This window comes from Chinchilla lanigera, unplaced genomic scaffold, assembly GCF_000276665.1.
Source record: "Chinchilla lanigera isolate Chin_1 unplaced genomic scaffold, ChiLan1.0 scaffold00054, whole genome shotgun sequence".
Lineage (NCBI taxonomy): Eukaryota > Metazoa > Chordata > Mammalia > Rodentia > Chinchillidae > Chinchilla > Chinchilla lanigera.
In genome coordinates, this window is record NW_004955455.1 from 4,530,455 (window position 1) to 4,553,011 (window position 22,557).

At 54.0% G+C, this 22,557-nt stretch overlaps 2 protein-coding genes across 4 annotated transcripts in view; both read right to left on the minus strand.

Moving 5' to 3' along the window:
* Positions 1–387: 387 nt before the first annotated feature.
* Gatsl3 (GATS protein-like 3) lies at positions 388–4,904 on the minus strand. 3 transcript variants are annotated; one of them, XM_013520371.1, is made up of 9 exons: positions 4,651–4,904; positions 3,958–4,028; positions 2,661–2,848; positions 2,435–2,567; positions 2,047–2,110; positions 1,533–1,646; positions 1,286–1,368; positions 1,097–1,191; positions 388–939 (listed from the first exon to the last, which is right to left on the minus strand). In XM_013520371.1, the coding sequence occupies exons 1-9, from the start codon at positions 4,761–4,763 to the stop codon at positions 871–873; spliced, it is 930 nt and encodes a 309-aa protein (XP_013375825.1). In that variant the 5' UTR covers positions 4,764–4,904; the 3' UTR covers positions 388–870. The 3 variants fall into 3 exon arrangements, with proteins under 3 accessions (XP_013375825.1, XP_005396307.1, XP_013375824.1); XM_005396250.2 differs by having other exon boundaries at positions 2,047–2,170; positions 4,651–4,903; XM_013520370.1 differs by having other exon boundaries at positions 2,047–2,173; positions 4,651–4,903.
* A 2,275-nt stretch (positions 4,905–7,179) lies between these two features.
* The window catches only part of Tbc1d10a (TBC1 domain family, member 10A), a 33,316-nt gene continuing 17,938 nt past the window's right edge, over positions 7,180–22,557 (minus strand). The window contains exons 2-9 of the mRNA XM_005396252.2: positions 18,919–19,018; positions 14,781–14,888; positions 10,837–10,943; positions 9,954–10,068; positions 9,815–9,880; positions 9,069–9,258; positions 8,837–8,991; positions 7,180–8,011 (exon numbers count right to left, since the gene is read on the minus strand). Coding sequence (XP_005396309.1) covers positions 7,538–8,011; positions 8,837–8,991; positions 9,069–9,258; positions 9,815–9,880; positions 9,954–10,068; positions 10,837–10,943; positions 14,781–14,888; positions 18,919–19,018 — 1,315 coding nt within the window. The 3' untranslated portion in view covers positions 7,180–7,537. The remainder of the gene's footprint in view (positions 8,012–8,836; positions 8,992–9,068; positions 9,259–9,814; positions 9,881–9,953; positions 10,069–10,836; positions 10,944–14,780; positions 14,889–18,918; positions 19,019–22,557) is intronic.

A 22,557-nucleotide genomic window follows, 5' to 3' on the forward strand; every position in this document is an offset into this window, starting at 1 on the left:
AGGCTGGGGCAAGGGGCCCCCAGGCCCTCCTTCAAGTTCCACAGCCACCCAGCCACACCCACAAAGCAGGAAAGGCCTAGGCGAAGGGCCCTGCTCCTGTGCAGAAGCTTCTGGGCTATTCTGGAAGCAGCAAGGAATGCAGAAAGGAGCCAGATTTCCTCGACTGACAGTCCTGGGCGGCCTACTCCTTGGCCAAGTCATGTCACAGCTCCAACCGTCATTGGAGATGACGGTTCGCCAGTGGCCCAGGGCACTGTCATGAGAGGCAAGTGAGATGAGGTGAGCCAGGCTCTGAGCCAGCTACACAGCAGAGACTGGGACCTCGAACAGACAGCCACGGCTGAGACTTAGATTCAAATGAATCCCAAAGACCACAACCCAGCTGGGTCAGTATAAAGTCCTTTATTAATACTCAATTAGAAGAGAGAGATGTAAAAATACCTTTCTTAGAGGCCGTGGGACAGGGGGGCACTGTCAGAACTCGCCTGGCCAGGAAGGCACCCCAGCCAGACAGAGGGATCGCAGCCCTCCTGGGGGGCAGCAGGCCCCAGGGAGGGAGAGGGAAATGGCTCCGGCCTCAAGCAGGGACTGTGCAAATGCTGAGGCCGCGCAGAGAGTGATGAGTTTGGGGCGTAGGCCCCGAGCACCGTGTTTCCCTGCACGGGCAGACACACATGGGCAGCACCTGCCCACTCCAGCTGGAGGTGCACACACATGTCTGTTAGAGAGCAGTGCCACTTGCAGCTTACGTACAGAGAGCGGAACAAGGGGTCCCCACGCAGGAACCAGAGATTGAGGAAATAGCTTAAAGAAGTCTCTGGAAGTCCATGGTGACAGAGAGCCAGGCACCAGCTCTGCTCCCTCTCAGCCTTAGGAGCCCAAGCCGTCCTGCCTTCGCCGGAGGACAGCGATGACGCTGCTGATGCCATCCTCAGGCACCTAGGGGTGGGGTAAGTGGGCAGAGGGAGGGTCAAGGCTGAATCTAGCCAGGAGTGCCCCAACTTCCTGGCCCAGCTGGTACTACCTCCTACCCACTCACCCTTCTGGGCCTCAGTTTCCCTCCAGGACCCCTTATACTCCAGCCCACAGTGCTCACCAGAGCATGATCAAAGTTGAAAGTGCTGATGTAGTAGGCAGAGATGTCAGCCGCAGCCAGGGGACCAGCAATCTGGGCAACGATCCCACATTCATCTAAGGGTTGAGAAGGGACACACGTGACTCACACTGGCCACTAGGGTTACCTCAAAGGTCTTCTGTACCTCCCAACACAGGGAGCGGCCCTCACCAAAACCCAGGGGCTGTCCCCCGATGCGCACCATCCTCCACAGCTCCCCGGAAGAACTGGTCAGCAGGAGGTTACTGGGGAACCTGGACAGGCAAATGGAGGGTAGGCAGAATGGCCCCACCTGTCCCCATCCCACTGGGAGCCCCTGGGGAAGGTCCACCTGCTGGCCTCAGGGTCTGCACCCTGCCCTTTTCCTTCCTGGGGCTGGGCTGGGGTCTGCGGCCACCCAGGGTCAGGGGTCACATACTTTTTCTGCGTCTCGGCGTCCATGACAATGGAGATGTATCCCTCAATAAGGGAGAAGGCGAAGAATGGGATGGAGCTGGGTTCGGGGCTGCCAGAGGCTGCCTCTTTGGGGGCACTGGGGAAGCACAGCAGGGTCAGAAGCTCTACAGGGCACGCTGCCCACTCCATCTCCGCAGCGCCAACCTCCAGTCCCCAGTGAAGAGGCTGGCACTGGGGGCCCTGGGCAGGCCCCTGCATCCAAGGCCTTGACCTCCTGAAGGTGCTGGTGGAAACGGGGAGGAGGACACGGAGCCCTGCTCATGCCAAAGATGAAGGACCCCAGGGGCAGAGGGCCCAGGGGTGGCTCTGCCAACACCGCAGGAATGGCCCGAACTTCAGGGTCGGGACCATCCCTGGACATCAGTGAAGGGCACATGGGCCTCACGGGCCACAAACCCTGAGACACACGGCGGGGCACAGGGTGGCAGAAGAGACAGATGGAACACAGGTGGCAATAGTGTAGAGAAAGGTCACACCTATGCGAGTAGAAGAGGACATCGATGAGGGTGGTGGCCATGGCTGGCAGCGTCTCAGGGTCCACTGTGAGGACACAGAAGCGGTTCTGCGGGCTCTGAATGGGATGCACCGTGGGACTGGGCCCTGCTAGGGTAGAGGGCTCCAAGTGGAAGGCACTCATGGGCTGGGGCGACCCCTGGTGGCCAGTTGGGGAAAAACCTGGGCCAGGCACGGGTCCTGCTCTCCAGGAACCAGCCTGGGCCCTCCCGACTGCCCCACGTCCCATTCTGAGAAGTGGTCAGTGTCTTCTGGTCTCCCACCCCGCACAGTCATGCCCACGCAAGGAAAGGGCCCCCGTGGGAAGAGGAAGACCGGCCCCCAAGTGTGAGTGGCAGGGGCGGACCTCACCATGCTGGGTGCGGGGAAAGCCGTTGCTGGAATCTTCCCTAGCAACAGGCATAGGCTCCCCGCCCACCTCACGGTAGATGTCAAACTCCTGGGCCAGAGTGTGAATCACCACGGACAGGTCCTGCTCCCGCACCTGCGCCAGGGGCAGATGGCAAACCACGTGGCTCCCTCTAGCACCCATGCCCACCCTGCCTCGTGCCAGTGCCAGTGGCTGTGGGAAACTCACCAGGATGAAGTCCGTCTGGTAAGTGGACAGCATCAGCACGGACACGTGGTGCTCGGCCAGCGGCGTGATGACGGAGCGCGCGATCTTGGTGACCCCAGCAGCCTGCACTGCCCCACCACTGTGAGAGGACACGTTCATCACCAGCCACGTGGCATCCGCCACCTGCAGGAACTCGGATGGGGGCAGCTCTGTGGGCAGGGGGCACACGCCTCGTCAGGGCCTGCCCCTCTCTGATCCTGAATTCCCCTGCCTGTTTCATGGAGGGTTCTAGCAAAGTAAGGGCAGGTCTGGAGACTGGGACCGTCTCGCCCAGCTCTGTTCCTCAAGTCTACAAGGATGAAGCAGCAAAGATCAGAGCTCCAGACTCAGAACTGGATTCAAATCCTGGCTTTGCATTTTACTTGCTGTGTGATGTGGGGAAAGTGATTCGAGCCTGTTTCCTCATCCGAGCCTCAGTTTCCTTATCTGTAAAATGGGATGATACATACACCTTTGCGGGATAACAGACATTGCATCACCTGGCAACACCAGGGGGCGCCAGCGGCTCAGGTTTGCCTCTGCAGAGGCGCTTCCCCTTTTGCAGCCTCGGACTTCTCTGTAGTTAAGTACAAATGGGGAAACTAAGGCAGGAGTGGAGCAGTCGGGGAACAGGCCAAGCTCCCGTTGGCTGGCCTGAGACTCTAGGCTGTGAGGCTGGTAGAAGTGGAAGCCAGATGTCAGCTCCAGGGCCCTGGGCGGGACCAGGCTGGCGTCCAGTCCTCAGCAGGAGCCAGGGAGGCTGCTGTTCACCCAACCACAGGCAGGAGGCCCCCAGGCCCCTGCCCTGGAATGGCTGCCTGCTCCTGCATTCCTCCCCCAACCCTCAGACTCCTGGAGTTCCCAGACCAGCAGAAGAGGAGCTGACCCGCATGCGAGAGATTACTTACAACGGGAAATAAGCCTGGGGGAGTGGGTGGTAAAACAGCGGCAGGAGCCCTGACTCGTGCCTGAAACTTTAACTGAGAAACCCTACCAGCAAAGATTGTTAAGTGGCCCTCCCGCACACAGCTTCTTACCATGTTTTACATTTAAAATCCCCTCCGAGGACCCTGTTAGATCACCACCATAATTATATTCATTTCACCTAAGAGGAAAAAGCTGAGGGGAGGTGATCTGCTCAAGGCCACACAGCCAGGTGAGTGGTGGAACAGGATTCGAACTCAGATCCACGTCTTTAAGACCCAAACTCTTGGGACACTGGATTCCAGCATCTGCTAATAATCCTGTCAAGAGGGGGGCACGAGAGACAAACTCCCACCTTTAAAGCCCTCCTCGTCCACCATGAGCGTGTAATCCTCAGGGGTCTCGGTCAGGCTGAAGAACTTGCACCTGGTGGGGGACAGGGTGGATCTTAGCTTGGACGAAGAACGGGAAGAACGGGTGGGGGTTGGGGAAGAGGGTGGGTGGACTTCGTTCCATCCGTCCCAAAGGACCCCCCGCCGGGCGCCTTCCTGCCCTAGGCCCCGGCCCCGGCCTCTATTTCCTCACCCGAGCGATGGGGTGCTCCCCCGCCCCCGTCTCCGAGACCTAGGACTATTTTCCACCTCCCGGCCTCCCCGGGAGCCTCTCGCTCCTCCTCAGGAGGAAGGAGAGGCTCCCAGCCGAGGTGGCAGCCTTAGGAGCGTCGGACCGTGCGCCCCCTCGGCCGGACCTTCTGACCTGACGGGAGGCATCTGGAAGGAGCTCGCCGCGGTAGCCAGGTGGGAATGCCCCCACTTCACGCGGCTCGGAGTGAAGCACTGCGCACCCCACGCTGTTTGCGCCTAGACTGGTCCTTGGGAGGGGGCCTCCCTGGGCGGGATAGGTGTGGGCCCCAGGGAGGATATGCCCAGGCCGGATGACAGCCAACTCTCGCTCCACCCGCCTCGCAGGGGTCCTAATCCTCTGACCCGGACCTGGACAACCAGCAAAACCCCCACCCTCATCTGCGCCCCCGAACCCGGGCGCGCACCGGCTGCGGCGGGGCAGGAAAAGCAGCTTGATGAGCGGATGGGTGTAGAGCCAGAGACCCTGGCGGGCGAGACTCAGCACCCGCACCCGGTGCTCTAGGATGTGCAGCTCCATCGCGGCTCGCGCGGCTAGGTCCCGGCCGCTAGCTAAACCCAGGCGGGAGGCGGGGCGGCGGGGTGGCGCCCGGGATTTAAAGGAGCCGCCGCGCGGCTGTGTCCACGCCGTCAGCCACGCCCCGGACCCGTCCAGCCCCGGACCCAGTCAGACATCCGCCTCTTTGATGGCCCGCCCCGCCAGGCCCAGGACCAATGCAAAGTGGCCACGCCTCCTTCCAGCGGCCGGAATCCTCCCCGCTGCTCACCAGCTCGTTTAGCCCCACCCCGGAAGGCTCCACCCTACTAGCCCTGGGTCAGGAACCACCGCCAGACCCTAACCCTTTGGAGCCCTCCGGGCTCCGCCCTGCCACGCCCCCTCCTCGGCCCCGCCCTTCCGCCGGACTCACGCTGCCCTGGGTTTGGGGCGTACCGGAAGCAGGGTTCACGTTCGTCCTTCAGGTACACACGTGGGTGGAATGAAGTCCTTAAGACTGAGAAGGGCCTGCACAAGAACCGGACCTGCGCTGGGACCGGAATTCTGGCCCGAGCCCTTGGAGCGTGGAGGGGCTGAAGCCGGCAGTGCAGCCCAAGTGACCCTATGTTTTGCTCCCCAGGTGCCTTTCTCCGTCCTTGCTGTAATGGCTCTGCGGGGGCAGGGCCGCCAGAGCTGACTGAGGTGGCATCCCCAAGGCAAAGGGTGCCCAGGATTGGTACTGGGAGTGGGCGCCGACCAGGCCTAGGTGGCCCTGATTTTCTCAAGTTCCATTGTAGGCGCCTAGCCTTACAGAGATGCGGGTCCTAGCCACCGCTTTCTGAGCAACTCGCTGATGTAGGGCACTGAAGGTGGTCTGAGCAACTCGGTGAGGTAGGGCACTGAAGGTGGTCTGAGCCTCTGGCTTGAGCTCCCCCAATACAAACCAACCCAAGTGCTTGGGCTAGGATGCTCAGGACCCAGGCTTTGAGGGGCAGGACCATACAGTCAGCCTTACTGGGTGCTCAGACCTCAGGCCAGAGACTTGAGCTCCTCCGAGGCTGCCCCAAAGCCTGTGGTGGTTAGCAGAACCCAACTGGCCTCAGCACATCTGAAGTGGCTTCAGGCCCTGGGAGTCCCCCATCTGGCAGACACTGAGATCTTATCCACCCTCCTGCAGGTCTAAGACTCCAAGACGGAGCAGGCATCAGCAAGCTCAGGTTGACTCCATGGCAGGACCAAGCATGCTCCAGAGGGCCCTGATCTGGCCCAAGCATCCTTAGGCCTCAGATCCAAGGCTCTGAACCAAGTAGGGTAGGCAGACCTCAGGCGTGATGGGACCCGCCTGCTCTGGAGCCGTCACAAACAGATGGAAGCCTGGCTAAGCCTCATCCCTGACCTCCTGGGATTCCCGTGGAGCACTGTGCGGCCGCCCATCCTGGCCTGTCGCTTGGAGGACTGGGGGTAGGAGGAGTATTTCTCAAAGACTGTGCCCTTGCCTCCATGGCAGGTAGGGGTTAGGGTGGGAAGCCACAGAGTGAGGAACAGAGGGCAGGAAGCAGTTGGTCTGTCCTGAGTCTCCTGTGACCACTTTCTCAGGCCTCAGTGTCCCCAGCTGTACCAGAACACAGTGCCCTAGGCTCAGGAGATGCCTCAAAGCTCACAGGGAGCTCTGCTGCTCCCCCTCACTCCCCGGCACCCTCCCCCTGTGGCCTAGGCCCAGCTTGGTCTCCTGCCAGGAACAGCAGCTATTGTTTGACTGGAAAAGCTGCTTCCTCAGCAGAAGGGGGGCCTCTCCCAGGGACACCCTGTCCTCACCCTTGCTAGTCATCAGGTTGTGACCAAGCATCTGCCTGGCCCCTCAGTGGAAGAGTCAGGTCACCTGATCGGGGGAAGCTGAGTGCGGGGCTCGGTGAAAGCGGGGCTCTTCTTGTGGGGTGGGTTCCCATTCAGCTCCTGTTTTTACCTGTCAGATAACCAGCCCAGCACGGCACATGGTGAGTGTTCAGGGGATGGAAGGCAGCATTTTATCAAGGACACAGACTTCCTCCCCTCACCCACCTGCCTGCCATGAGCATGTGAGACATTCAGGGAGCCTTGCTCCTAATCCAGAATGAGTACTTAGAAGCCAAGTGGGGCCTTGGAGGGGAAAGAGCCTGAAGCCATCTCCTCGGCAACCCGCCCCCCCTTAGGGATGAGTAGGGAGCAAGGCCTGGACAGTGGGTTCCAGCCCTAGTGTCCCTAATCCATAGCAGAGGGTGGACATGGAGCAGTAGGGATGGGGAGAGGAAAAATGACAGAAAAGAGACAGAGGCTGGCCCCTGGGCTTGGAAACCCCTCTGCCAAAAGCACTTCTCAAAGGGGCTTACGCTGGGCTGGGCCCAGGAACACCTCTGCAGGGTATGGAATAGACACGCTGAGCACCAAGACAGCAGCCCTTTCCCAACCCTAGCTGCACACCAGCTCTCTACACAAGCCTGTTTATTTCTGTACAAAACGAAGTATCTATTTTACACAAAGAGCACGTCACATACTCCCCTCATGCCAGCACCCTATCCCTAGGAAGCATCCTCAGGAGAAGGGCGCTGAGTGAGGCCCCACCCTCTTGGCCCTAGCTTCTGCCTGCGCTGGGTGGGCCAGCCTGAGGTCCACTCTATAGAGAAAATAAATAAAGAGACTCAGGCAGAATCTGTGCTGGGCCAGCCAGACTCTGTCCCAGCTTAGTGGCCAAGCATTTGGGCCTTCAGGTAAGCAGGCCCTGGAGTGCCAGTCCTCTAACCAGGTAGGTGTGGAGAGACCCCGCCCGGAGGCCCACTGCTGGGTTACAAGTAGGTGTCCTCACTCTCTTGGGAGGTCAGGCTCTCTTGGGAGCAGTGATGAGCTAAGTCCTGAGGAGCTGAGTCCTGGCAGACTGGACCCTGGGAAGCTGGGTCTTTCAGAGTCACATTCTGTGGGGCGCTTGCATCTCCTGCAGCGGTCACTGCTGTGGTTTGACTGGGGGCTGGGAGCTTGTCCAGATGCCCACTTGCTTTTGTCTGCTTCTGCTCCTTCTGAGCCTGCTTGAGTGGCTTGGCCTTGGCCTTGGAGCTGGGAAGCGGTATATCTGGGGGCAGACGGATGGACGGTGAAGGTTGCAGGGCACCCCGGGGTCCAGGCTCTGCATCTAGGATGGCCTTGGCACCATGCAGCCTGGGTGGGGAGCGGCACTGCAGTTCACCCCGGGTCTCCTGCCAGCGCCGCAGCTGAATGAGATGTTCACGCTCAATCTGGCGCTCTGTTAGAGGCAACTCCACCACCTGCAGGGCAGTTAGAGGGAGATGAGCACTAAGAATGACTTTTCCCTTTGCCACACCCCCAACCTGGGTCCCTACTTGCCCTGGCCTCAGGAAGGATGGAGATCTCCTAAGCTGTGGCCACAGGTCCCAGAGTGGAGTGCCTGGTGAGCTGGACACAACAGACCCACTGCCTCAGGGGAAGAAACTGCCCACAACTCACAGGTCCACTTGCCTTACTTTTTGGACAAAGGTGTGAGGCTCAGACAAGGCAACACCCATTCTCAGCCAGTACATCCCACTGCCCAGCACAACCACAGACTCCAGTTGGTTACTGAGTAGGGGGAAGGGCCTTGTGTGTTCTTGTGTGTGCCTGTGGGAGCTTCCATCTCATGTGTGAAGTAGGCATAATGCCACAGCTCTCAGCAGCTGCTGGAGAAGGGCACAAAAGGCCACCTGCTTCTGCCCTGCACTCCGGCATCGTCCCTGGCCCAGCCTGGCTTCCCAGAAGCTGCCCATGCATGTGTTACCTCCCTACAGTTGGAGAGTCAGGTATCCACAACAGAAAACAAAGCCAAGGCAATGACTGCAGGACCAAGGAGAGTGTGCTAACTTGGTGTGCTAACCAAGGGAGAGTTAGCACACCAAGCTCCCAAGCGGCTTAGATAGGGAAGGCCTGTAAACTGCGGCCTCTCTGTGCCCTGTCCTCCTCACCCAGACAGGAGGATGAGGTCCACCTGCTGTCCTGGGCTGCCAAGCAGTGGACCTGGCACAGATAACTCACCTTTGTGGGCAGGGCATTACCAGGCCTCCCTCCCCACCATGGTAAGAGGCAGATGTGGGCCGCACCTCCTGGACCAGAAATGCTTCCTGCGTGATCTTGGGGCTGAGGCTCCGCAGTTGTTCGATGGTCTCATACTGGCCCTGGCAGGCTTTGAGCTTCTCAGGAGAGCCCAGCGCATGCTTCAGCAGCACCAGCCCCACCCGGAAGATGATCTTGACTCCTGCATGGAGGGCAGGTGGTGAGTGCAAACAAGCCTGTTGGGGGGTTCTCTGGCATTTCCCCAGTCCGGCCTGGTACCTTCACAGAAAAACATGTCCCAGACGCGCAGCACAGAGCTCCAGGGCAGGGTGCGTGCGAAGGCACACATGAACCACTCTGTCATGTACAGTAGTGGGTCTATCTTCTGCCGACTGAGGTGCTTGTGAGCCACTGGTGACACCTTCTGCAGCAATGAGAAGAGGATCTCACCATCCAGCTGGATCGCCTCCTGGGGAGACACAGAGTCATGAGCACCTACAGGGCTCCTAGCACCAGATAGACATTTATTCATTTATCAGGTAGGTGCTGCCTGCAGGGTGCTGAGACACAGGCACGAGCCAATCAGATACAGCCGGTCCCCCTCACAGGCTTACAATGCAAAGGGGCCCTGCCCTGGGTAGAGGTGAAGGGGTGAGTGCCCTAGGCGTGGCAGGTATGAGAACACTCTAAGCACAGGTTACAAAGGATCCCAGCTGGCAGGATCCAGGAAAGCTACCCTGGGCTGAAAGCTGAGGAAAAACAGGAGTTTTCACGGGAAGGAGAAGGAAATGGAGCTCCAAGGAGAGGTGTAAGCCAAGGCTGAGGCAAAGAGAAACTCGGTGCCTGGAAGGAACTTCAACCCTACCAAGTGGCCAGAGTTACTGGGGACAGAGACGGAGGTGAGTGTGGAACCAAAGATGCCAGTGCCCAAGAGGCTTGCCCCTGGCAGGCTTAGAGGATTCTAGAGAGAAGGGCCACAGTGGACGTCCAGCCTGGCACAGGTCCCATGTCAGCTGAGCACTCACCAGTTTCTCACTGTAGTAGCCGGGCAGGTACTTCTCACAGATCTGAACCAGACACCAGAAGGCTTGCTGTGGGTGAGAGAGACGTAAGGCCTTGCCGCCCGGGTTGCCCCTCCACCCCCATTCCCAGGGCTGGCAGTACCTCGGCAGGCATGTGCATGAGCAGAACGGCAGCAATGGGTGCCTGGGCCTGGCAGTAGCCCTCCTCTGGTCGATACAGTGTGTAGGCCTTCAGCACACGGAATAGGTCTTGCTGGCTGTGGAGAGACCAGGCAGGGGCAGTAAAGACAGGTGTGTGACTACTACCTCTCCTGCCCCCAGCAGACCAGACCTTTCAGAATCTGTACTTCACTGGAGAGGGCAGGTGACCTGCTTGTGGTCATCAGGGGTCAGTCTCCCACTGTAGCACACAGACTCTCACATGGTCAGAAGGCAGTAGGGAGGGGTTCCCCCACCAAAGGTGAGGCCAGGGGCAGGACCAGGGCAGGACACCAGATATGGTGCAAGAAGATGCTGGCAGCAACTCTGTCCCACGCATGTCTTGGTCCCCTTGCCCACCTCATCTTCCCCTTCCTGCATAGCCTCTGCTCACCCAACCTCCTCTGGTTCTCTTTTGCCCTGACACAAACCTGTTTCCAAAGAAGGCTATGCCAGGCCAGCTCTAGCAGTCTGGGGAGTAATGATAAAAGCTGACCGAAGGGTCAAAGGAGATGCTAATAGCACTATCAGATGCAAACCAAAGAAGGAAAATGATGCCATGCATGGTGGTGCCCGCCTATAATCCCAGCACTCAGGAGGCTGAGACAGGAGGATTGTTGCAAGTTCAAGACCAGCCTGGGCTACAAAGTGAGCTCAAGGCCAGCCTGAACTGCAAAAGCAAGACCCTGTCTCAAAAAGACAAAAAAAAAAAACAAGGAAAATGTTAACAGGAGAGTTTAGGGCACCCAGTCTAAATTCACTGCATCTGCTCTCTTCCCTGAGGCAGAGTGTATCTATCTTCCACCCCATAAGTCCAGTCTGCTCACCCATGCCCACCGCGGGACACAAACATCTCGTGGAAAGGGAACTGCCGGTGCAGGTCACGCTCTATCACGTCTAGCCACTTCGGGTCCCCAGGAGACCTGTCCAGTTCCTGAAACAAGGACAAGGGCACGTATCAGGGCAGCACTCCTGGCAGGATGTGGCTGTCCCAGGTATCAGAGAAGCCCTCTACTGGGGCAGTGTTCACTCAATCTCATCATGGGACCAGAGAAACCAGTGAGGAAGCTTGGATAGGACGAAGGAGCAAAGGGAACAGGGCCCTGGAAAGCCTGTAAGGCGGTTCCAGATCCAGGAAGGCCTGTGTAGCCAAGAATATCCACCCTGGTTGTGGCTGGATAATTTTTGGTCCAGTGGTGATGAACCTATGGCCCACATGCCACAACCAGCTGTTTGTTACTGAAAGCTCTAAAAGGTTCACCATCACTGTTCTAGGTCCTTTAGTCCAGACTCCGAGTATTTAAAGATGATGTTAGTCCTTAAAATAGAGCTAATTAATTATTTGAGCAATAGCTACCACCTGTTTCTGCAGCTCAGCACTAGGTACTGAGCTGAGTACCTGTAGGCCTCACTGATTCTTCAACCCCAATGACAGGTCCTATCATTGTACCCTATTCACAGATGAGGAAACTGAGAGTCAAATAAAAGTCAACTGCCTAAGCCCTTGTGGCTAGAAAAATGGTGGAACTGAGACTAGAAGAAGTGTATAAATTCAGAGCTGCCCACCCCAGCTGCTCAGCTGCTCAGCTCCCCATGCTGGTGCATCACGTACACAGGAAGGTGTGTGCATGTGAGCTGCACAGAGCACTGTCTAAGAGGTCGAGAAAACAGTCAACCATTAGCTTTGGTGCTTCGCTGGGTCCTGGTGTTCCTGCAGTTTTACTCTCTTTGAACTTTCATGACATTTTAAGCATGTGTACCTTAAAAAAAAACAACAAAAACCGTAAGAAAAGTCCATTTGAGCTGGGCATGGTAGCACACACCTGTAATCTCAGCACTGCAGAGGCTGAGGAAGGAGGATTGCCATGAATCTGAGGCCAGCCTGGGATATATAGTGAGTTTAAGACTAACCTGAACTACACAGTGAGACCCCGTCTCAAAAAAACAAAAACAAAAAAAAAAAAAAAGAAAAATCCTGTCTCAGCCATTTGAAATGTTCTCTATCTTGACTGGCATGTCATTACATGGACATGTATTACTTATCAAAGCTCACTAAACTATACATTCAAGATCTATGTATTAAAAGCCAGGCATGGTGGTGCACACCTGTAATCCCAGCACTCCAGAGGCTGAGGCAGGAGGATTGCTGTGAGATGGAGGCCAACCCAGGCTACAAAGTGAGCTCAAGGCCAGCCTGAACTGCATAGCGAGACCCTGTCTCAAAAAAAAAAAAAAAAAAAAAAAAATTATGTATTTTACTCTATGTAAATTCATGTCTAAATTTTTAGAAAAGACGTAAAAGTAAATGTGAAGGGAACATAGAGCGTTCAGCAGAGAGACTGAGCAAGTACAACAGGGCAACAGCAACATCAGAAAAGGTCCTAGGGAGCAGGCCTCAACAAACCCACCAAGTAGGCACAAGCACCAGCCCTGGCTGGCAAGTGACCTCATATAAGCCCCTTTCCCTCTCATGTCCCTCAGTGGGTGTCACACCACGAACTAAGGGGTCTAGGATACCTGGAACTCAACTAGAGAGTAAGTACTGCAAAAGGAGTGTTCAAGGCTGGAGAATGGGGGAAGGGCTGAGGCTTCACAGTGGAAGGAGTGGTTGTTACCCTCTGCAGCCCCATGAACCCTCAAGATGGAGCCTGTATTGTGTGCTATGCACTTCCAGGTACTATCTGAGCACAGTGCAGGGTTGCTTCAGTCAAAAGGGAAAGAGGTCCCCCCAAATTCTGCTGGTGATTACAAAGTACAAGACCTGAGAACCACCTACGAAGTCAGTTCCTCGATTTTTTATATCGAGGTAGCTCTGTAGCCCAAAGCATCTGGACACAAATGGGCTAGTGAGGAAAGAAAAGGGGTAGCTGCAGGGCCTAAAGGAGAACAGGTGCCAGGAACCAAAGGCAGGCGCACAGCTCTCAGACTGAGGCTGCAATCACCAGGCCAGTAGCCTCTGTGAGCCTGAGCAGTGCTGCTGCTATGAGATGGAGCCAGAAGAAAACCAGGTACAAAGGTCCTGTATGCTAAGGAAGGAGGAAGAAATAGCAAATGCAGGGGAAAACAGAGGCACTAAGGCCTGCAGAACCTGTCCTGACGCCGAGGTAGGGTCAGCTGCCTGAGCCGAGATGCTGACAAGGGGGCCCTGCAGCACGGGAACAAGTAAGAGCTACCACCACAGCCCCTTCACAGTGTCCTTGCAGGGCGGTATCGCATCCCTGTCTACTTCCTCTAGGTCACCCTCAGGCAATCCTCCCAGGTATGCTGGTAAACCACCTTTCAGGCCCCAGGACTGCTGCAGGCACCCGCCACTCAGCTTCAGGGCATGCAGAAGGCCTTCTAGGCAAATCTACCTCCTCACACAGCAACCTTCCAGGCATCATGGGAGTGGCCAGTTCCTCTGTGGACATGCCACTCCACACACACATGCGCGACACTCCACATTCTGCGACACATGCTGTGGACACACCTGCTGATCTGTGTAACCAGGAGACTGGCCGGGCCACCCATGTTCTTGGCTCTCCTGCCTGGGCTCTAGCAGCCTGACATAAGCTACAGATGGGGTGGGGCTCCAATCCCTGAGCTTCCCACTCTGGCCAGGATGTAGCCCTTTGCAATGGAAGATATGTAGCTGGGAGGAAGACTGAAATTGAGAGGCTGCTCTAGTGGGACCTGCTAGGAGTGCTCTGTGGGATAATCTGATCATCCTGATTCAGTGTTGCCCCCAGTGAACACCCTAACAGGCTCCCTTCCCCCCAGCAAAGAGCTGTCACTCCCTCCAGGTCAAGAAGAGGAACTCTAGGCCACCCTACTCTGCTCTTGCCCACCATTCTCTGACAACAGCTCTGGCCAGACAGGGGTGTTCACAGAAGCATGAGGGATATCAACAAAGAGCTGGTGGCTGGTAGTGCTGTCTCACTGCCTATCATCAGTCCCAAGGCCTGGAAGAAACTCTGATGCCTGGAGCCAGGTCTGGCAAGTAAGTCAGGCAAGCCTAGAGAAGCCAGCTGCCTCCCCATAGTTCTCCAAGGGAAGCAAGCTGGAGGAGCTGCCCAACTCACTGAGTGGAAGGGGGTTGTATGCTGGCCTGGGGCAGCAGGAGAGGCCAAGGGGCAGAGGGGGCCATGACTGCAGAGGGCACCCTCTCTGGCTACTAACTGGCCTGTGACCCCTGAAGAGAGTTTGACTCTGCCACTCGAGGGCTGATGACGACTCAAGCAATACAAGTAGGCTGTGTCCGCAGGCTTGAAAGCAGGAGAAAGAGCAGAGGATGACAGGCCAGGCGGTGTGGAGGGTCCTGTGGTTCTGCTGGTAAGTCCCCAAAGACCCAGAGCACAGGCCCAAGAGGTCTGAGTGTCCCCTCCTGACAACTTCTTTTTTTTTTTTTTGGTACTGGGAATTGAACTCATGACCTCAAGCTTGTTAGGCAGGCACTGTGCCACTGAGCTATATCCCCAGCCCGCCTCCTGACAACTAAGAGCTGGGAGACAATGCACTGAACCCAAGAAGGCAAACCTGAGTGGTTGTAAAAAGAAAGAGCTGGCATAGGGAGGGGAAAATCTGTCCATCTCATTGAGGTCTGCTCAGGGATAAAGCTTTGTACAAACAGAGCTGCCAGCAGTCATGGGTCCCCAGGACTAGGCCAATCTGGCCTGACCAGAGGCTCCCTCATCTTGCTGAGGTCCAGGTAAGAGCATGAGGAATGACTGCCATGGAAAGACACCTAGCCCAGAGACACGGAAGGAAGGTGAGGTGAAGGAGGGAAACTCACATCGAACTTTCCAGGGTTCTGTTGTAGCTTCACCTTGCCTCCTGACAGGTACTGCCAAGCACGGCCTCGTAGAGAAGGTGGGATTCCCTTCTGGCACCGCAGACGGATCTGAAAGTCAAAACAAAAGCTCCACCTATGCATCTGCACCCACTGTCCCCAGCAGGTCTTTGAGAACAGTCCCTCTGCCAGAGCTTGGCAGGCCTCCATAAGCATATCTACAAGAGCAGAAGAAGGAAAAAAGAGGACTTTCCTACTGTCCTCTACATTATACAAAGTGTCCACACTTTGTGTAATGCAGATCCTGTGGTGAGGACAGGGTCTTGCAATTAGGCATGTTACCACCAGGTGATGGCAGAGTACACATCCCCTAGTCCAAGGACAACTCAGACATTCCTGAATTATGCCACAGAATTCTGGGTCCCCATAACTACAATCAGACCTCAGTATCCACAAGGACTGGTTCCACAACCCCCAGCAGACATCAAAATCTGCTAAAACTCAAGTCTTTTATATAAAGCGGGAGTGATATTTGCATATAACCTATACACAACCTTTAAGCCAGTATTGGTGAACCTCTTCGTGCTTTCAGTGATACAAACAGCCCACTGGTACATGCGTGCCATAAGTTCACACCACAGCTTTACACTATCTATAGGTTGTTTATAATACCAAATACAATGCAAATACTGTATAAACAGTCATTACACTGTGAGCCAGACATGGTGGCACATGCCTGTAATCCCAGCCCTTAGGAAGCTGAGGCTTCCTAAGGAGGATGGCAAGTTCAAGCCCAAACTAGGTAACTTAGTGACTTGGTGAGACCCTGTCTCAAAATATAAAAAAGGAGATGTAGTTTGGTGTGAAGGCCCTGGCTCAATCCCTAGTACTAAAAAAAGGGGGGGATTAAAAACTTTTCTCTATAGTAAGTAAAATTATAATTCTACATTCAGAGACCCTACCACCTCCTCACCTGCACCACACAGGCTGGAGGGATCCAGCCCTGTGCGCTTTCTCCTTCACTGGCCTCTCACAGATGGACAAAGAGGCTGGCTTCCCAAGGGCTTGAGCCCAGAATAAGCCTCTGAAGGCAGCTGCCCTGACCCATCAAGGAGGGTGGAGGTAGAGGCATTGAGTCTATGGAATGTTAGCAGAGGGGACTGGTGAGCAATGAGACTCCCTCAGCCCCTGCCCTAAGCAGCCTAGTGTGGGATCTAGGGGATGCGAACCCAGGGCATGAGAAGAACAGCTGTTGCAGGTTTGAACCTTGCACCAACCTGGGGCCAATCTCTCCTCATCAACTTTAAGATCAGAGTGGTGTTGCCTACTATAGTACTTTGCTGAGCTATTAAAAGGCTTCATTAGGGGTGGGGATATAGCTTAGTGGCATAAGCGCCTGCCTGGCAAGCGCAAGGTCATGAGTTCGATCCCCGGTACCGCAAAAAGATTAATTTAAAAAAAAAGAAAGGACTCCATTATAAGGAGAAAAGGATGCTCCACAGTGAGGCTCTGGACATAGTCTGTGCTCAGTGTCAGTTTCCTCTCCACCCTCCATCCTAGAAAGATGCTTGCCGCAGAAGCCCCAGGGCCTCAGCTCCTGCCTAACCTCCCCTCACCTGGAAAGCCCCTCAAACAGTCCCACTGGAAGCTCTCCGAAGGGGCACGAAAGCCCTGGCCTTCCTGATGATGAGCGCAAACAAGAGAAAATTTTCCAAAGGTCAGAGAGAGTCAAGAAGCAGGAAGGAGACAGGCAGGCAGGCCACAGGCAGTGGGAAGAGCAGCCAGACTGCTCACAAAAGCCAAGCTAGAGCTTCTGGGACTGCCTGGAAAAGGGAAAGAGGAAGGGAGTAGAAGAGAACTGCCCCAGACTCTGGGGACAGTTTCCTCCTGCTGTGGGACAAGGGTCACCGTAAGGAAGCCACTCTGAGCAGGCTTTGGCAGTGGGATACAGTACAGCCCAAAGCTGCATGTCCTTCAAGCTCCCCCGACACTGACCACTCTAAGCATGAGGCAGCTCCATCACAAACCCCTGTGACACACAGTCTGCTACAGGAGGCTCTGGGGCACTTTCAGTCCATGGAGGCTTCCCAGGAGGCTCTGCCTTCCCTCATGCCCAGGGCTGGGAACTAGGGATGGGGGTCAGTAGAGCCAGCCTTTCCCATCAGGCCTCCAAGTCCTCCTCAGAAGTGATTACTAGTCTCTGAGGCAACACCTTGGGACAAGAAGCCACTCAGTAAGGTCATATCCTGCCCTTCTGAACTCTGGGAGGGCAGGACCCTATAGGGGAAGATAGCATTCTAGCCATAGCTCTCCCTCACTTGGGCCCAGGTTTCTGTCCTGCACCTAGCTGGGAGGAAGGCACACTCCCAGCAGGACCATGGATGAGTCCAGAAGTGCTGGGTCTGAGTCTACTTCTCAAAACAAGTATTGTCCTTCCCAGCCCCCAAGCCTCCACAGCCAGGGAAAAAGAGCCCATGGGGCACAGTCAGCTGTGGCCACAGGCGAGGCACAGGAAGAGTGCCCTGTAGTGGTCTTGGTCTGGAGGAGCCAGGGGTCAGAGCCTGAGAGCAGACTGGGTTGCGCATGCAGTGGAGACCTCTGCTGAGCAGGGGCAGGCCTCGGACTCTAACCACACTGCCCGGGAAGCAAAGTGGGGGAAAGTGCTGCTCAGTGCTCTGCTGAGAGAAGCTCCCCACAACTCCCTCTGTTTTCCAGGGAGGTTGGGGTAAGAAGGCCAATGCTACAGTCTCTGACAGCCACCAGTCACCACAGACAGCCAGAGAGCAAGCTATAGCCCAGGGAGGTGCCTAAAGAAGAACAAGGCAGAAAAACATACCCTAAGTCAGGCAGGAAATAGTTGATGAGTAACTACCTTAAAAATATTTAAAAAGAGAGAAAGAGACATTTTCTAATGAGTAAAAAATGAGTGCCCCAGAGCCCACATGGAACTGCAAGAAAGAACCCAGGGTTAGGTGAGCCTATAATACAGGGTTCTGCAGATTATAAAGCACTTATAGTCACCATCTTGGGGGTAGCCTCTCAAAAGGAGTGTCATTCCCATTTGACCAGGGAAAGTAAGGCTGGGCAGATAAAGTGACCTGGCCAAAGTTATACAGCTAGACATGAGCATGGGCCCAAGTACGTCCCTGACTTTCTTTTTTTTTTTTTTTTTTTCCGGTACTGGGAACCGAACTCACAACCTTGCGCTTGCCAGGCAGGCGCTTTGCCGCTGAGCTAAATCCCCAGCCCCCGTCCCTGTCTTTCTGCTAGACGACACTACCAGGTGGGTGAGACTAGACCAGTGTTACCCAATGATGGGGCAAGAGAGCTTACTCTATGGACTAGAAACTTGTGTAGACAGACTGCAGCTGTGAGCATCCATACAGGCTTCCTAGGGCAGGAGATAACTAGGCCCTGCCAGCGTTGCCCAATAGCACCAACACACAGGTCTCAGAGTGCTGGGCAAGCTCCTTTCCACAGGGTGAGAGCTGGTGTCAAAGGACAGCCTGATTAGAAAACGGGTGCTGGGTATTTAAATTTTTGTAAGACTACTTGTAAACTGTGAGGCTACTTTCTTTCTTTTTGCTTTAGTCAGGAGGCAAGAGGGAAATCAGAAAATTAATTTAGACGGTAAAGAGGCCCCTTCCTGTGCCGGTTAAGAAGGCAGGCGCTAAGGTTCAGTTCTTGGTTATGCAGGTCATCTGCGAAGTCCAGATACTGCCACCACTGCTAAGCTCACAGAGGCATGGTAAGAGTTACTGTGATGAAAACAACTACCTTCTAAATGTTCCCAAGTTAGCTGTTATTAGTACTACAAGGTCCTCTCTGAGGGTGGTTAGCATTTTGAGCCTTTTCCCAGCAGGGCTAGAGCAAAGCTGCCTACTAGGGCCCTTAAATCCAAGCAGTTTTAAAGTTTAACTCCAGGACAAAGTTCTGTGTGACTCTGAAGTCATCTGCCAGGGCCCAACCTTCCCCCTGTGTTCCAGCCAGCTTCTGCTCCCACCTCTACCTTTGGCCCATGGAGTAAGGCAACATGGCAATTGGAGAAGCCCCTGCTCTCCTGAGTTGATGCAATTTCCCCCCTTCTTCTCCTCCTCAGGCTGCCAACTCCCAGCCCAAGGCCCAAGGCTAGGCCCCTCACCTTTTTGTGCTTCTTGGCCATCCATTTGTCCCAGTTGTTGAGCATGTCCAGCCACTTGGACTCCCTCTGCCTCAGCACCTCCAGGGGCACTTCCTCCAGCCTGTGGAGCAGAGGGCAGGGCCTGTCAGACATGCCAAGAGAAGCAAAGTCCCTGGCTTTGGCTCCAACACCAGCCTAGCCAGACCCGCATTCCACCTGCCTGTCTGCATTTCCCTTTAGGACTGCTAACTCATAATCACCCTGGGCAGATGAGAAAGAATGTGCCCCTCCCTGGAAGGCTCAGGCCCACTCCCCTTAAGTATCAAAGGGCCAGGGGGTTACCATGCCTCTCTGGGGCAGAGTCTGAGTGTGTACATCTGTGCAGCAAAGCCAAGCATTCCTTTCTCGGGCCTACCTTGGTAAATAAGCCTCTTAAAGAGAGCCTGTGTGCTGGGAGCACAGTTGAACATAAAAACTAGTCAAACAAGTACAGAAATAACATGCCTCTTCATATGAGCCAAACTAGTTACTCAGAGTTTCCCCAATTACACCCTGGCCGTTTCCCACCTCTTATCCTTTACCCACGCCAGTCCATTGGCCAGAGTCCAGGCCAAGTTGTCCCTACCTATTAAAATCTTACACTTCAAAGCCCCTTTCTGAGTTAGCTGTTATTAGTATTGTAATACACTACTACTTGTATTTGTACAACACCTACTGACTGAGCAGCTACCACAACTGTGTCAGCACTGATCTTGATGAAGGCCTCTGGGTGCACTGTAAGGGTATACTGCTGAGACTAGAACAAATCCCTGAGTCTTGTGAAGTTGGCATCTGGTGGGCATTAAGACCAGCCCCAGGAAGGCAGACGAACACCAATGCAGGCACACTCACTCCTGAACTGAGGTGGAGATCCCTGGCTTGGCCAGAGGATGCATCAACTGAGTGGCTTTCTCTAAGGAGTGAGTCTCAGAATTCCTGAGTTCACAGAACTCTGAGGGGTAGACAGGATAAGCAGGCTAACCTGTGCATATACACATGCTTTCTTATTTAGCCGATAGACTAGTACTGGTAGAACAAAGAAGAACAAAAAATGTATGCCCGCATCTCTCTTACACACACATATACATGTCTTTCTTAAAATTATCTGAAGTAGGGAATTACAGATATTTTACATTTCTTTGTTGTGCTTTTAATTTTTCAGTTAAGAAAGTACTCAAGCAGTGTGGTGGCATACACCTGTAAACCTGGTACTTAGGAAGCTCAGGCAGGAGGGCTGCCTTGAGTTTGAAGCCAGCTTGGGCTATTTAATGAGTTCAAGCTCAGCCTGAACTACAAGACCCTATCTCAAAGAAAAAAAAAAAAGTACTTGATGGTATAAAAGTAAAAATGTTAATGACATGAGGAAACAGAGGCTCAGAGAAATACGATAACGAGGGAGAGTACCTTGCTCAGGGTCAAACAGCAAATCATTGGGAAAATGGACTCAATCCCAAGCTGAACCTAGCCCAGAGCTGGCACTCAGTCCTGCTTCACTTCCCAGAAAGGGGCACAGGGTGGGAAGTGCTCACAGCAGCTCTTGAAAGCAGAACAGGACGTGGTGCAGCTGGGGCCCAGCCCAGGCCTGGAGTCTCTGATTCTCCCTCTGCCGGAAGGAAATATGCTGCTGTGACTTTTACTGGCTAGAAGAACAGAGGGACGGGCCCTGGCAGAGCTGAGGCCTCCAGGACACAAAGGGCAGGTCCTCTTCTTCAGTGCAGTTTATCTGGGGCACTAACCAGGCTCTAGAGGAGCCTTGGAGATACACAGTTGAGAAGGGACAAATAAGATCCCTCAACACACTGACACAAGTCACCATTCTTCAAACTGCTGTCCCTCTCCCTGCCTAGAAGCAGAACTAGGATACAAAAACATTCTGTTCTTTTCTCTCCTTGGTAAGAGAAAAATAAGCTCCAAGCCTTGAGGTCAGGTACTTTACAAGGAACATGACTCTTCAGGAAGCCCGCAAATCCCTATGGAGCCAAAACCAAAGGCCCCCAAGCCTCCAGGCCATGGTGACTTCTACCACCTACAGTGTATTCCCTTGTACACCAAGTTAGGGGATCTTTGGTTAACTAAATGAGCAGCTTCCCATATTGAATCAACAGGAAGTTCTGGCAGTTCAGGATGTGATAACAACTGATCCAGTCCCCCTCATTGTACAGATGAGGAAACCGAGGCTCAGAGAGAGCCAGGCTTTCACCCAAGTCTGACAGTTTCTAATGAATCCTCCTTCCTTGTGATGAAATACATGCCCAGTTGACAACTCAACCCCAGACTCTGGCTTTGTTGGTAAACTCTAACTGCAGGGTGGCAGAGGTACTCACTCTAACTGCAGATACACAGAGGAACACGATGAGTTCTATTTTAACTGATGCCAGATAACAGCACTGGCAGTTTCATAGCCCCAGTGTCAAACCTCAAACCGGAATTTCAGCCGGGTACAAAACAAACGACTGTGTTTCCTGGATTCTAACACATCACAGATTTGAAACTATACCATTGCTTTCACAAGATCTTCTCTAGAACAGACAAAATACCATGCTTTAAGTATACATGTCAGTCAAAAAATGTTTTGAGTCTTAAAACCTTAAATTGGGAAATTTTTGTGGAAATGTGATCACTTAAATGGCTTCTTCAGTGGCAGAGGTTTTGCTTTTTTTTTTTCTTCCAGTACTACGGATTGAACTCAGGGCCTCACATATGCCAGACTAGTACTCCGTCACTGAGCTACATCCCCAAATTTTTAAGATTTTGTTTCGAGACAAGTTCTCACTAAATTGCCCAGGTTAGGCCAGAACTTGTAATCCTTCCGCCGGAGCCTCCTGACCAGCTGGATTATAAATATGTGCCTCCACGCCCATTTGCCAAAGGAGTTTAATCTACTTGGGGATGGTGAGAAGGAAGACCATCTGGGCCATTCCATGCACGCAGCACATGCGCTAACTACAGGCAGATGTCTCTTTCTGTGTGGCGTGTACTCCTGAAAACTTGTACACTATACATTTTCTTTAAAGCAGAAAGTTCACAAGTTCTTCATAGAGTTATCAGAATTCCAAAGGCTTCAGTTTCACTATCATCTGATACAAGAATGGCTTTTATAACAGCTAAATCCTTTTTCCTCCTGAGCCTCACTTTCCCTATATGTTTAGACAGGCTGCATTGTGAAGTGATGCTCAAAGAATACTCAAGAGGAGCTGCTAGGATCAGGTATGGGGGAGTGGTCTGTACAAATACCATTAAGTGCATAAACAGGCTGAGGTGGCTTCCTCCTGGCAGCGAAGAAAGGGCATGGCAAGATCCTAGGGAGAGAATCTGATCCTATATAAAGGACCAAATGGTACATGGGGTGCACCTCATGTCAGGACTTTTTCACCCTCCAGAAAACCACTCTTTCCTGAAAGTGGCCTGAGCCTACTGATAAAAGTCAGTAACCTCAGATAACAATTTCTACTGGAACTCTGCCAGGAATGGGGCCTCATTACCTCCAGGGAAAGCCATCCTATTCAACAGTTTCTAGGGATAAAACTTTCTTCCCCATTTTATGCCACAATTTTCCAGGTATCTTCTACCTATAATTGTTTTTTTCTTTTTCTTTTCTTTTTTTTCTGGTTCTTTTTTTTT

Coding starts and splice junctions, on each gene's coding strand:
- Gatsl3 (XM_013520370.1), bottom strand. CDS start 4,763: ATGGAGCTGCACATCCTAGAGCACCGGGTGCGGGTGCTGAGTCTCGCC. Junction 4,029..4,650: donor TTCCTGCCCCGCCGCAGCCG/GTGCGCGCCCGG, acceptor GTCCCCCACCAG/GTGCAAGTTCTTCAGCCTGA. Junction 2,568..2,660: donor ACCAGACGGACTTCATCCTG/GTGAGTTTCCCA, acceptor CCCCTGGCGCAG/GTGCGGGAGCAGGACCTGTC.